This window comes from Salvelinus namaycush, chromosome 19, assembly GCF_016432855.1.
Source record: "Salvelinus namaycush isolate Seneca chromosome 19, SaNama_1.0, whole genome shotgun sequence".
Classification (NCBI taxonomy): domain Eukaryota; kingdom Metazoa; phylum Chordata; class Actinopteri; order Salmoniformes; family Salmonidae; genus Salvelinus; species Salvelinus namaycush.
This window is the reverse complement of record NC_052325.1, coordinates 6,853,750-6,869,494: the sequence shown is the minus strand read 5'-3', so window position 1 is coordinate 6,869,494 and position 15,745 is coordinate 6,853,750. Positions and strand designations below refer to the sequence as shown.

General features: G+C 42.0%; 1 protein-coding gene across 1 annotated transcript; it reads right to left on the bottom strand.

Moving 5' to 3' along the window:
- Positions 1–6,509: 6,509 nt before the first annotated feature.
- On the bottom strand, positions 6,510–15,480 carry gatd3a (glutamine amidotransferase like class 1 domain containing 3A). Its single transcript, XM_039014458.1, has 6 exons — positions 15,288–15,480; positions 12,876–12,928; positions 12,259–12,492; positions 11,998–12,090; positions 8,482–8,638; positions 6,510–7,303 (listed from the first exon to the last, which is right to left on the bottom strand). Exons 1-6 carry the CDS (start codon positions 15,399–15,401, stop codon positions 7,175–7,177), a joined length of 780 nt encoding a protein of 259 aa, XP_038870386.1. The 5' UTR covers positions 15,402–15,480; the 3' UTR covers positions 6,510–7,174.
- Between the last annotated feature and the right edge of the window lie 265 nt (positions 15,481–15,745).

Below are 15,745 nucleotides of genomic sequence, written 5' to 3'. Positions count from 1 at the left end.
TTGGAGTGCCATCAAAAGAAGATCTTCAAAGGTAAGGCATGAATTATATAGTTATTTCTGAGTTTTGTGTCACGCCTGGCGGGTTGAAATATGAATGTCATGTGTTTGTTTGGTGGGGTGCTATCCTCAGATAATCGCATGGTTTGCTTTCGCTGTAAAGCCTTTTTGAAATCTGACACATTGGCTGGATTAACAAGTGTAGCTTGAATTTGGTGTATTGCATGTGTGATTTCATGAAAGTTTAATATTTATAGTAATTTAATTTGAATTTGGTGCTCACCGGATATTGTTGAGGGGTTCCGCTAGCGGAACGTCTAGCCGTAACAAGTTAATTAAGTCTTTATTGAAGACTCATCTCTTCAGTAGATCCTATGACTGAGTGTATTCTGGCCCAGGAGTGTGAAGGTGAACGGAAAGGCACTGGAGCAACGAACCGCCCTTGGTGTCTCTGCCTGGCCAGTTCCCCTCTCTCCACTGGGATTCTCTGCCTCTAACCCTATTACAGGGGCTGAGTCACTGGCTTACTGGTGCTCTTCCATGCCATCCCTAGGAGGGGTGCGTCACTTGAGTGGGTTGAGTCACTGACGTGATCTTCCTGCCTGGGTTGGTGCCCCCCTTGGGTTGTGCCGTGGCGGAGATCTTTGTGGGCTATACTCGGCCTTGTCTCAGGATGGTAAGTTGGTGGTTGAAGATATCCTTCTAGCGGTGTGGGGGCTGTGCTTTGGCAAAGTGGGTGGGGTTATATCCTGCCTGTGGGGTTATATCCGGGGGTATCATCGGACGGGGCCACAGTGTCTCCCGACCCCTCCTGTCTCAGCCTCCAGTATTTATGCTGCAGTAGTTTGTGTGTCGGGGGGCTAGGGTCAGTCTGTCATATCTGGAGTATTTCTCCTGTCTTATGCTCTCTCTAATTTTCTCTCTCTTTCTTTCTTTCTCTCTCGCGGAGGACCTGAGCCCTAGGACCATGCCTCAGGACTACCTGGCCTGATGACTCCTTGCTGTCCCCAGTCCACCTGGCCGTGCTGCTGCTCCAGTTTCAACTGTTCTGCCTGCGGCTATGGAACCCTGACCTGTTCACCGGGCGGCTACCTGTCCCAGAACTGCTGTTTTCAACTCTCTAGAGACAGCAGGAGCAGTAGAGATACTCTGAATGATCGGCTATGAAAAGCCAACTGACAATTACTCCTGAGGTGCTGACCTGTTGCACCCTTGACAACCACTGTGAGTATTATTATTTGACCATGCTGGTCATCTATGAACATTTGAACATCTTGGCCATGTTCTGTTATAATCTCCACCCGGCACAACCAGAAAAGGACTGGCCACCCCTCATAGCCTGGTTCCTCACTAGGTTTCTTCCTAGGTTCTGTCCTTTTCTAGGGAGTTTTTCCTAGCCACCGTGCTTCTACACCTGCATTGCTTGCTGTTTGGGGTTTTAGGCTGGGTTTCTGTACAGCACTTTGTGACATCAGCTGATGTAAGAAGGGCTTTATAAATAAATTTGATTGAAATAAATTTGATTGAATAGTTTTGCCGTCCTGGAGCCTTATCTTCCTGCTCCTTTGTCGCTGGGGGCGCCTGCGTCTGCGGCCGCAGTGCCTACTCCTTTTGATTTCGAAGTCGACAACCTTCCGTCCCTGCTCTGGATTCTCCATCTGTCTGAGGCCTGTACCAGACGCCGGAAGCAACGGGTTCAACTGCCTCTCGCCCGTCCACAAAGGGTTCTCCCCGAGTCCTGTGAAGCGTGGGAGTGGGCGGATTTCCTCGTCCTTCTCGCCAGCCAGGATTTTGGGCAGTTCCATGGTAAGAAAAGTGACCATTCCTGGTGCAAAAACAATGTCCTATCCTGCAGCTTCAGTAAGTGAAATTACTAAGCTGCTCCTGAATGTACTACGTCAGGACATCAATTCTATCCTAGTCCATGTGGGTTTTAATGACGTTTTTAAGGGCAGCTCTGAACAGTTGAAACTGGATTTTAAAGAGCTGATTGTCTCTGCTAGACACTAACAAAAGACCCATCATATCTGGTCCTGTGCCCTTCTCTGAATCGTGGCATTAAAATAATTTAGCAGGATTCTTTCTCTTCACAAATAGCTATGTGATTATTACAGCTCAATACGTGTAACTTTTGTTGACAATTTTGATACCTTTTGGAAACAAAACAGGTTTTATAAGTAGGATGGGATCCACCCAAATCATTTGGGGGATCATTTCACAGCACTATAAGGCTGCATTGAGACAATGACTTATCAATGACCCAAGCCCAACTCAGTTAATCCCTACCATTGTGTTGCTGAGTTGTCATAATGCTTCAGCAAATGTACATTATACCAGAGGCGTTGGAAGACACAATGTAAGTAACCTAATTTATGTCCCTCTAACAGCCCTGAATCCCTCTGCTGATCCTACAGCTATTGTATGCAGTAATAATGTGCCTATGAACCAGATTTACACTGTTAGCACTGAGGCGGTGTGCCCTAGGAGGAAGTCCACTGTGTGCAGCTCACCCTGCACTAACATAAATAACATGAGAATATCTACTGCTGCTTCGCTTCCCAGTAAAGCAATGAAAACAAGTCAGCATCCCAGAAGAAAAGTGCTGAAAATAGCCCACGTTAACATACGAAGCTTAAGAAACAAGGTTCATGAAATCAATAACTTGCTGGTAACAGATGACGTTCATATTCTGACTATCACTGAAACTCACTTAGACAATACATTTGATGATACAGTGGTAGCAATACAAAGTTATAACATCTACAGAAAATATAGAAATGCCAGGGTGTTCTTTAATGGAAGCCTCTCCAACATAATCAAGGTAGAATCGGGAATTCCCCAGAGCAGCTGGCTTTGAGTAAAGCCAGTGTGTCTATGTATGTGGATGACTCACACTATACATGTCAGCTACTACAGTGACTGAAATGACTGCAACACAGAACAAAGACCTGCAGTTAGTTTCAGAGTGGGTGGCAAGGAATAAGTTAGCCCTAAATATTTCTAAAACTAAAAGCATTGTATTTGGCACAAATCATTCACTAAACCCTAAACCTCAACAAAAAAAATGTGGAAATTGAGCAAGTTGTGGTGACTAAACTGCTTGGAGTAACTCTGGATTGTCATGGTGTCATGGTCAAAACATATTGATACAACAGTAGCTAAGATGGGCAGAAGTCTGTCCATAATAAAGCGCTGCTCTGCATTCTTAACAGCACTATCAACAAGGCATGTGATGAATGCAGTTGACATTTTTGCATGTCAATCTCTCCTGGCTCAAAGTGTAGGAGAGATTGACTTCATCACTACTTGTATTTATGAGAGGTATTGACATGTTGAATGCACAGAGCTGTCTGTTTGAACTACCGGCACACAGCTCAGACACCCATCCATACCCCACAAGGTCTCTTCACAGTCCCCACGTCCAGAACAGACTATGGGAGGCACACAGTACTACATAGAGCCATGACTACATGGAACTCTATTCCACATCAAGTAACCGGTGCAAGCAGTAGAATTAGATTTTTAAAAACAGATAAAAAAACACCTTCTGGAACAGCGGGGACTGTGAAGCAACACAAACATAGGCAGACACACACACACACACACACACGATAACATACGCACTATACACACACGTACACACAGATTTTGTACTGTAGATATGTGGTAGTGGTGGAGTAGGGGCCTGAGGGCACACAGTGTATTGTGAAATCTGTGAATGTGTTGTAATGTTTTTAAAATTGTATAAACGTCCTTAATTTTGCTGGACCCCAGGAAGAGTAGCTGCTGCCTTTAATCCACATCACTTTATTCCACAGATATGACTTTCACTGACGACATCTCTTTTTTCCAAATCTTTCCTTAAGTTCTAGACCTTAAGCTGAATCTGATAATGAATGGTGTGGCAAGTTAAGGAGACCAAATTACTTGGCGTTACCTTAGATTGTAAACTGTCATGGTCAAAACATATAGAATCAATGATTGTAAAGATGGGGAGAGGTCTGGCTGTAATAAAGAGATGCTCTGCTTTTTTGACACCACACTCCAAAAAGAAAGTTCTGCAGGCTCTAGTTTAGTCTAATCTTGATTATTGTCCAGTCGTGTGGTCCAGTGCTGCAAGGAAAGACCTAGTTAAGTTGCAGCTGGCCCAGAACAGAGCGGCACGCTTGGACCTTCTTTTTTGATTTTTTTAGTGGTTTTGTTAACAAACACGCCCCCATAAAGAAAATTAGAATTCAAAACAGGTTCAGCTCCTGGTTCGACCGTGATCTTGCAGAGTTACTCCACCTCAAGAATTGCATTTGGTGAAAGGCTCGGCACAGGCATACTCAGGCTGACTGGCTCTTGTTCAGGCAAATGAGAAATAAGTGCACTCAGGCTATCCGGAAGACCAAAGTTAGTTACTTTAAGGAGCAATTCTCTCTCTGTGGGTCTAATCCCAAGAAGTTCTGGGAAACGGTTAAAGACCTGGAGAATAAACCCTCCTCCTCACAGCTGCCCATCTCCCTTAATGATGATGATGTGGTTGTTACTGACAAGAAGCACATGGCTGAGCTCTTTAATCACCACTTCATTAAGTCAGGATTCCTATTTGACTCAGCCATGCCTCCTTGCCCGTCCAATATTTCCTCATCCCTCACCCCTTCTAATGTGACTAGCCCCGATGCTCCTCCCCCTTTTTCCCCTGCCCCGCTACAAAGTTTCTCCCTGCAGGTAGTCACCGAGTCCGAGGTGCTAAAGGAGCTCCTTAAACTTGACCCCCAAAAAAACATTTGGGTCAGAAGGTTTAAACCCTTTCTTCTTTAAGGTTGCTGCCCCTATCATCGCCAAGCCTATCTCTGACCTTTTTAACCTGTCTCTGCTCTCTGGGGAGGTTCCCATTGCTTGGAAGGCAGCCACGGTTCGTCCTTTACTTGAAGGGGGAGATCAAGCGGATCCTGTTATAGACCTATTTCTATTTTGCCCTGTTTATCAAAAGTGTTGTAAAAACTCAATCAACTGACTGGCTTTCTTAATGTCTATAGTATTCTCACTGGTATGTATCTGGTTTCCGCTCAGGTTATGGATGTGTCACTGCAACCTTAAAGGTCCTCAATGATGTCACCATTGCCATAGATTCTAAGCAATGTTTTGCTGCTATTTTTATTGACTTGGCCAAATACAGTACAACATTCCATTATTGTGGCCCGGCTAAGGAGTATTGGTGTCTCTGAGGGGTCTTTGGCCTGGTTTGCTAACTACGTTCCTCTCAAAAGAGTGCAGTGTATAAAGTCAGAAAATCTGCTGTCTCAGCCACTGCCTGTCACCAAGGGAGTAACCCAAGGCTCAATCCTAGGCCCCACGCTCTTCTCAATTTACATCAACAACATAGTTCAGGCAGTAGGAAGCTCTCTCATCCATTCATATGCAGATGACACAGTCTTATACTCAGCTGGCCCCTCCCCAGGAATTTGTGTTAAATGCTCTACAATAAAGCTTTGTTAGTGTCCAACAAGCTTTCTCTGCCCTTAACCTTGTTCTGAACACCTCCAAAACAAAGGACATGTGGTTTGGTAAGAAGAATGCCCCTCTTCCCACAGGTGTTATTACTACCTCTGAGGGTTTAGAGCTTGAGGTAGTCACCCCATACATGTACTTGGGAGTATGGCTAGACAGTACACTATTCTTCTCTCAGCACATATCAAAGCTGCAGGCTATGGTTAAATGTAGACTTGGTTTCCTCTATCGTAATCGCCCCAGCTGCCAAACTAACCCTGATTCAGATGACCCATGCTAGATTACGGAGACATAATTTATAGATCGGCAGGTAAAGGTGCTCTCGAGCGGCTAGATGTTCCATTCGGCCATCAGATTTGCCACCAATGCTCCTTATAGGACACATCACTGCACTCTATACTCCTCTGTAAACTGGTCATCTCTGTATACCCGTCGCAAGACCCACTGGTTGATGCTTATTTATAAAACCCTCTTAGGGGGGAGTGAGGCCTATCAGAGATTTACTGCAGCCCTCATCCTCCACCTACAACACCCGTTCTGCCAGTCACATTCTGTTAAAGGTCCCCAAAGCACACACATCCCTGGGTCGCTCGTCTTTTCAGTTTGCTGCAGCTAACGACTGGAACGAGCTGCAACAAACACTCACTGGACAGTTTTATCTCAATCTCTTCATTCAAAGAAGCAATCATTGACACTCTTACTGACAGTTGTGGCTGCTTTGTGTAATGTATTGTTGTCACTTGAATTTTGTGCTGTTGACTATGCCAAATGTTTGTACCATGTTTTGTGCTGCTACCATGTTGTGTTGCTGCCATGCTGTGTTGTTGTCTTAGGTCTCTCTTTATGTAGTGTTGTCTCTCTTGTCGTGATGTGTGTTTTGTCCTATATTTATTTTTTATTTTTAATCCCAGCCCCCGTCCCCGCAGGAGGCATCTTGGTAGGCCATCATTGTAAATAAGAATGTGTTCTTAACTGACTTGCCTAGTTAAATAAAGGTTAAATAAATAAAACGTGAGTACACTGACGACATCTCTTTATTCAACAGACATGAGTTAAATGACAATATGCACGACTCCAGGTAAACAAAGCCATTTCCTAAACACTGCCTTTCCTTAGTGCAAGTCCTCTCCAAGTCTGAATGAAATACTTAAAAAAAAAAATCTGATTTCAGCGGTTGAGATATTTATAGCTTATTCGCCTAGAAACACAGATGATTTTAAAGTTAATAAATTCTTACACCTGCTCTGAATCTTTGAATGAGAGAGAGAGGAATCTCAACACGTTTGCATTGGAACCGAGTGGCCAATGGCCTGTTAGCGCCCTCTGCTGGACAATACAGGAACTAGTAGCGCTTCTCCAAATTACAACTCTAGAATTCCATTCCATTCCTATAACAGGGAAATGTACCTGTATGCAGTTAGCAGAATAAAGTAGTTTATTATTATAATAAATTAATATTCTCTAGATGTCCAGAAAAAACATACAAAATAATTATTTCTATTGAATACTGGCACATTTAATAAAATCTAAAGCTTTTGACAAATACTGTGTTGAGAGCTGTAAAACAACATAACGAGCACACTCCTTCGATATAGTTTAGTGGTGAAGTGGATTTGTGTTGGACAACATTGCTATTTGGTATGATGTTTAGTTATAAACTACTATTGTGTGTTCTGCTCTTTCACTTTCCACTGAGTTTGAGGACGTTGGTTACCATGGCTCCGATGCCGTCGAAGATCAGGTGCAGCTGGGTCTCACACATGAAGGCTGGTGATGTCACCACCTTGTTCTTCTGGTCTACATGGGCCTCGTGATGACACTCAGGGTCAAGGGTCACACACAGACAGGGATACAGAGGCTAATCAAAAGCACACATCAAAACAGCAAAGCTTAAATTACATATTCACTTTCAGTTGAGTGCAGTAAATTTGTAGCATACTTTTCACACTGCCTTTGACAAATGTTGTAATATATGTAGTATTTAACATATTTACAATTGGAGCGGCAGGTAGCCTAGTGGTTAGAGCGTTGGGCCAGTAACCAAAAGGTTGCTGGATTGAATCCCTGAGCTGACAAGGTAAAAATCTGTCGTTCTGCCCCTGAACAAGGCAGTTAACCCACTGTTCCCCACTAGGCTGTCATTGTAAATAAGAAATTGCTCTTAACTGACTTGCCTAGTTAAAAAAATACATTTATAACGTATGGGTGGTTATGGGAGTTTAACCCACTATTGCAAGCGCCATGATCTACCAACTGAGTTAGAGGGCAAAACCAAAGTATTAAACCAAAATATAAAATGCAATATGTAAAGTGTTTAATTGCTGATGTCAACAGTATGGGCAGGCATAAGCTATGGACAACAAACACAATTCCATTTTATCGGTGGCAATTTGAATGCACAGATATACCGTGACAAGATCCTGATGCCCATTGTTGTGCCATTCATCCGCCACCATCACCTCATGTTTCAGTATGGCCTCATGTCTCAACGATCAGTACACAATTCCTGGAAGCTGAAAATGTCCCAGTTCTTCCATGGCCTGTATACTCACCAGACATGTCACCTATTGAGCATGTTTGGGATGCTCTGGATCGACGTGTACGACAGCATGTTCAAGTAGCCGCCTGTATCAAGCAACTTCGCACAGCCATTGAAGAGGAGTGGGACAACATTCCACAGGCCACAATCAACATCCTGATCAACTCTGTGAAGATGTGTCATGCTGCATGAGGCAAATGGTGGTCACACCAGATACTGACTGGTTTTCTGATCTGCCTCTACCTTTTCTATGCCTCTACCTTTTTGTAAGGTATCTGTGACCAACAGATGCATATCTGTATTCCCAGTCATGTGAAATCCATAGATTAGGGCCTAATTCATGTATTTTAGTTCACTGATTTCATTATATCAACTGTAACTAGAGTATTTGTTGCATGTCGCGTCTCTATTTGTGTTCGGTATTTATAATCCATCATGTGAAAGGATATGGTGACCTCCTTGATGATGTGCTTGGCTCCCAGAGCCTTAATAGCCCCAGCAGTGCCAGCATAGGGCCACTTGCCCCCCTTCTCTTCTTCATGCCCCACCGTCACCTCTACCCCAGGAAGCAGCTTGGCAGCCAACACAGGAGAGATACAGCACAACCTAGGTTAAATATAGCCAGGTTAGGACAATGTACTAATTCCATGTGACCAGCTTAGTTTAGAGGTTGGCCCCCTCTGATGTCACATAGGTGGATACATTGATATGTTTTAATTTATAAATACTTTTTACAAAAACTCCCACTTTACCTAACATCATTACTAACCTTTAAGCATATGAGCTACTATACGCAGTTTGAAAACAAACAAAAAATAGCTTTTTGGTCATTTGGTGGTTAAGGCTAGCAGTGTGGTTAAGGCTAGCAGTGTGGTTAAGGCTAGCAGCGTGGTTAAGGCTAGCAGCGTGGTTAAGGCTAGCAGCGTGGTTAAGGCTAGCAGCGTGGTTAAGGCTAGCAGCGTGGTTAAGGCTAGCAGCGTGGTTAAGGCTAGCAGCGTGGTTAAGGCTAGCAGCGTGGTTAAGGCTAGCAGCGTGGTTAAGGCTAGCAGCGTGGTTAAGGCTAGCAGCGTGGTTAAGGCTAGCAGTGTGGTTAAGGTTAGCAGTGTGGTTAAGGCTAGCAGTGCGGTTAAGGTCAGGTTTAAAATCAGATTGTATGACTTTGTGGCTGTGCTAGCTAGTGCCACTATGCAGAGCTGCCTCCAAAACAAGATTCATGACACAAAAAGCTAACCCACACCTGGTCTCAGGGATGGGTAACTCATCAGTTAGATCATTCAGATTTTAGTTTTTTTTGCACCATATTTCTGGAACAATCTTCTTCTGGAACAAATGTTCTTAAAATGTGATGTTCTGGTGTCTCTAGGTCAACTCAGAAAGCTGATTGAGGACCTTATTACTGATGAATGTGATGTTCTGGTGTCTCTAGGTCAATTCAGAAAGCTGATTGAGGACCTTATTACTGATGAATGTGATGTTCTGGTGTCTCTAGGTCAATTCAGAAAGCTGATTGAGGACCTTATTACTTATAAATTGTTTTTTCATGACTGTGTTCTTCTGTCTGTTTGCATTTTGGTTTTATTTTTTGATGTGAGTATTTTCTATAATTTCTGTAATTCAGGGCTCATTGTAAAACAGACATTGGTCTCAGTATGACTCACTGATTAAATAAAGGTTAAATAAAACACAATAAATAAAATAACTCTTCCTCATTTATACAACGAGTTAGGGATCCTAGAATCCTCTTGTCTTAACCTAGAACACAAACTGATAGTAGAATCCTCTCATCTTAACCTAGAACACAAACTGATACTAGAATCCTCTCATCTTAACCTAGAACACAAACTGATATTAGAATCCTCTCATCTTAACCTAGAACACAAACTGATATTAGAATCCTCTCATCTTAACCTAGAACACAAACTGATAGTAGAATCCTCTCATCTTAACCTAGAACACAAACTGATAGTAGAATCCTCTTGTCTTAACCTAGAACACAAACTGATACTAGAATCCTCTCATCTTAACCTAGAACACAAACTGATAGTAGAATCCTCTCATCTTAACCTAGAACACAAACTGATATTAGAATCCTCTCATCTTAACCTAGAACACAAACTGATATTAGAATCCTCTCATCTTAACCTAGAACACAAACTGATATTAGAATCCTCTCATCTTAACCTAGAACACAAACTGATAGTAGAATCCTCTCATCTTAACCTAGAACACAAACTGATAGTAGAATCCTCTCATCTTAACCTAGAACACAAACTGATATTAGAATCCTCTCATCTTAACCTAGAACACAAACTGATATTAGAATCCTCTCATCTTAACCTAGAACACAAACTGATATTAGAATCCTCTCATCTTAACCTAGAACACAAACTGATATTAGAATCCTCTCATCTTAACCTAGAACACAAACTGATACTAGAATCCTCTCATCTTAACCTAGAACACAAACTGATAGTAGAATCCTCTCATCTTAACCTAGAACACAAACTGATAGTAGAATCCTCTTGTCTTAACCTAGAACACAAACTGATACTAGAATCCTCTCATCTTAACCTAGAACACAAACTGATAGTAGAATCCTCTCATCTTAACCTAGAACACAAACTGATATTAGAATCCTCTCATCTTAACCTAGAACACAAACTGATATTAGAATCCTCTCATCTTAACCTAGAACACAAACTGATATTAGAATCCTCTCATCTTAACCTAGAACACAAACTGATATTAGAATCCTCTCATCTTAACCTAGAACACAAACTGATATTAGAATCCTCTCATCTTAACCTAGAACACAAACTGATACTAGAATCCTCTCATCTTAACCTAGAACACAAACTGATAGTAGAATCCTCTCATCTTAACCTAGAACACAAACTGATATTAGAATCCTCTCATCTTAACCTAGAACACAAACTGATATTAGAATCCTCTCATCTTAACCTAGAACACAAACTGATATTAGAATCCTCTCATCTTAACCTAGAACACAAACTGATAGTAGAATCCTCTTGTCTTAACCTAGAACACAAACTGATACTAGAATCCTCTCATCTTAACCTAGAACACAAACTGATAGTAGAATCCTCTCATCTTAACCTAGAACACAAACTGATATTAGAATCCTCTCATCTTAACCTAGAACACAAACTGATATTAGAATCCTCTCATCTTAACCTAGAACACAAACTGATATTAGAATCCTCTCATCTTAACCTAGAACACAAACTGATAGTAGAATCCTCTCATCTTAACCTAGAACACAAACTGATAGTAGAACCCTCTCATCTTAACCTAGAACACAAACTGATATTAGAATCCTCTCATCTTAACCTAGAACACAAACTGATATTAGAATCCTCTCATCTTAACCTAGAACACAAACTGATATTAGAATCCTCTCATCTTAACCTAGAACACAAACTGATATTAGAATCCTCTCATCTTAACCTAGAACACAAACTGATATTAGAATCCTCTCATCTTAACCTAGAACACAAACTGATACTAGAATCCTCTCATCTTAACCTAGAACACAAACTGATACTAGAATCCTCTCATCTTAACCTAGAACACAAACTGATAGTAGATGTTAGTTTTCTAAAACACCTTTCATTCCTTTCCTTCATCTATCCTGATGTCGTGAAAGATGTGGGCATGTGAAAGCAAATCCCTGTTACAGGCATCCATCTGATTGCTTTCCAATACTGTTTAACTTCAAATGAGTGTGAATGGAAGAAAATGATACAAGAATAGGAAGCCACTTTAAAACTACTGAGATACACCCAAAATGTATTCGTTACAAGGGGCACTCAATCCCTAGTCGCTCTTGGACAGGCTACGTAAATATAATCAAGCATCTGATCAGATTACACAATATTTTTGTTCTGGTTAACCCGAGATCAATCCCCAACAAGCACAGTATTACACACGACGACAGCACTGACCCGATAGGTTTGCCTGCCTTATGGAAGTCCTTCAGGACACGCTCCACATCTGCGTTGATCTTGCAGTCTGGACCGTCCACGGCAAACGTCGACCTGCCACACAAGACAAGCAAAACAAATCCATCTGAGAGGGACAGAGAGAGAAACATTGAGATGCCCATGCAGAAGCTCAAAGTGTTTGTACAGCAGGTATACTTAACATGAATGATATGAATTAACGTTTTTTTTAACAATGTGGTATGACAACGCTGTTCCACCTACAGGTTTTTTGCCGCCCCAAAGCCCCCTGGGAAGATGATGGCGTCATGGTCGCCGACGCTGAGTTTGGCGAGATCTGTGATGTTGCCCCTAGCGATGCGTGCGGACTCTGATAAGACGTTCCTGGACTCGTTCTCAACTGGCGCTCCCTTCCCGTGGTCGATGACATGCATCTGGGACACGTCAGGGGCGTACATCTGGACCTCGGCCCCGCCCCTGCTCAGGTGCACCAGGATCCTGTCTCACACACACACACACACATCAGTGAGAATGATGTAGCACCTCTTGTTCACCGTGTGAATCAGGTTAGATGCCACCTTCTGCTGGTCCACTTCTCACAGGCGACTGGTACATGCATAGGGCGGCGCACAATTGGCCCAGCGTCGTCCGGGTTTGGCCGCCATTGTAAATAGGAATTTGTTCTTAACTTTCTTGCCTAGTTAAATAAAAGGTTAAATTAAAAAAATGTATTATAATAATTTTAAATGTATGTTTGGTTTAGCCATCTTGTCAGGCAAGTAAATACCATGTTGTATAGTGTAAGACAGGCTTGGAATAGAATGGATATAGCATGTTGTATTCTGTAAGACTTGAAATAGAATGGAAATAGGTCTACTCACGCTGATGCTTCATGGATTTCTGTTCCGTCATAAACACCACAGCCAGACAGCACCTGTTAACATGACGTACATTAATATGACAAGTTCACTTCACAACAAATTATTCATTATCTTATGGCAAATGATTGCAAAAATAGATCAACTCCCAAGAACAAAACTATACTGAACAAAAAATATAAAACGTAACATGTAAAGTGTTGGTCCCGTGTTTCATGAGCTGAAATAAAAAGATCCCAGACATTTCCCATGAAACAGCATAATCCTTACACAGGTGCACCTTGTGCTGGGGACAATAAAAGGCCAATCTAAAATGTGCAGTTTGTCACAACACAATACCACAGATCAAAAAGAAAGGAGGACCATGGCACTCTTCATATAATTAATTAAAATGACTTTATTTGTATGGCATGTTCAATAGAAACAAAGTTTTTATTAATTCGACGTGTTTCGGCTGCATGGCCTTCGTCACGGAGTACAAAAAATAATAGAATGTCCTCTTTTGAACAGCTTTTCCAATTAGCCCTAATTTGAAGAGGGAGGTTAGAAATTGATTGGACACACCTAGTAAGCAATACTATACACATTAAAAAGTGAAATACTGTAGCTATGTTATCATAAAAATACAACTCCAAGCTAGAAGTATCAGAACACTAAAAGGTAGTTCTAACCTTAAATATGACTGGGAGAAGTGTCTAGAATAAGAAAGCAATATATTCCATAGTACACTAGAACACAGCAAAACATGAACAACAAAAGTCTAAACATAGCTGAGGGCAATTAAGCAAAAAGTCCACTAGATGACAGCAAATGGACCTATCACAACCCTACAGGAGAAATTGAAGTGAATGAGGGAGAAGTATCGGAGGTAGTAGGTGTGGTGAATTTCTCATAGCCCGAGGCTTGTAACCAAGGGTCAGGATGAAGAAAAGTCTGTGACAGTAGGAGTGAAGTTTTTGGAAAAAGTGGACCCTTGCCTTTTGGCTGATCCATTTGTGGTTTCAGGGTGGGTGAAAACAGAGTTGGGTGCTGTGGAATCGGTGAAGGTAACCAGAAGTGGTCTTGTGATAATTGTTTGTGTTTCTGCTGGTCAGAGGGAGTAGGCGCTCCGTGTTAATCGAATGGGGGGGGGGGGGGGGAAGAGATGTGAATTGTTTTGCTCTCAAGAAAAGGGTGCCATTGAAAGGAGTGATTACCGAGGTAGCGGTAAATGTGAAAGCTGACCAACTGAAGTGAAAGATTCCCGGTGTTTATGATGCTCGTCGTTTGGTGCGACGCAGACAGGGTGGTGTGAGTGGTGAAACAGAAGAGTCATTGTCTGTTGTTTTGATGTTGAGTCTTTCCCCGAACAAAGTTTTGTTAGGATATATAAGTTGTCCTATACAAGCTTTTGTTCCGATTACATTACGTTGTTACAGGTGTCAAGCTTATGGGCAGGTGGCAGCAGTGTGTAGGAGGGAGGTTCCTAGGTGTGAGAAGTGTGCATAAGGGCATAAGACAAAGGATCGTGTAGCATTGGGGAAAGTAGTTGAATATGCTAATTGTACGGGTGACCATGGGGCTGGGGATCAGAAACGTCCCGTGCGAGAGAGGCAGGTTGAGGTTTTCAGGGTTAGAGTGGTGCAGAAGTTGTCATATACTGAGGCAGTGAAGAAAGTAGAGGAAGATGGGTCAAGGGGGAGGGATCCTGAGAGGAGTGGTGTGAGTAGGAGATCTGTACCCGTACAGAGGGATAAACCAACAAGTGATATATGTTTCCGTAAGATTAGATTTTTGGCATTTATAGTAACGGTTATCAACTGTACTGCAGGGCCAGAACAGTTAGAGGTTATGAACATAGAGGTTGTGGTGGCAGCTGCAGAGATATTTGGATGTGAGACATGACCTCAGAAGAGTTACAGGGTGTGTTAAGTGGTGGTGTCCCCTCGTTTCAGGCTGTTGGCATGAAGTAGGACTAAATATATTTAAATAGTGGAGTATGGTATTTATTTTTAATTTTGTTTAATTATGCAAAGTATAAGGGAGTTATACCCCAGTCTAATAGGTGGCCGTTAATGCAACATTTATTGGATGACAACTGCCGTTAAACCACATCGAAGAAGAAGAATCGGCAGTGTGAATTGAAATGACATTGTATTTCATTTCTGACTTTGCAAGTTAATTCCTAGCAACCTTGGTGTGTAAATACTAGCGTTGCTAAAAAGCTGCAAACGACTGGTTGACTCAATGTTGCTAACAAATCGTGCGATCATTTATCAAAACTCAACAACACCTCAATATAAGAGAGTGGAGTTGAACGATTCTCAGCTAGGGATTTCCGATACTACATTCAGCTGGTCAGAACTGACTTGGCACACATTAATCATGTAGCTAGCCCACTACTCGACACACTACATCTGATCCAGGTTTACTTACAACTGCAACTTTCGCCCCGCTCCAACTGGCACTCGTATGAAGCCCCGAGGTTACCAACTGTGATTTCCCTAGGAATGGAACCGATTTAAATGCTAGTGATCTTAAAGCAAACATAGTTGACTACAGAGTTGTACACAAACCAGACAGAGACCTCCTGACAAACGCGCACAAGATGCCGGACAGTGGCATCAGCGTCTCGACAGCGAAAATGAAATAGTGCTTCCGGGTAACGGAATTTCGGAAATGTTCAAAATAACAGTCCCTCACGTAATATTAGAAAAGTGTCATTAACCTGTATTTATTAATGATGTATGAAAAAGTATTGTCTAAACATTAACAATGACTCATTTGTTCATATTTAACTGAAATGTGCATTAATTGTGGATTTTAAAACACGTTCCAAGGTCAAATAAATGCCCCCAAATCACTATATATGCATTATATATTGGCTTATAGAG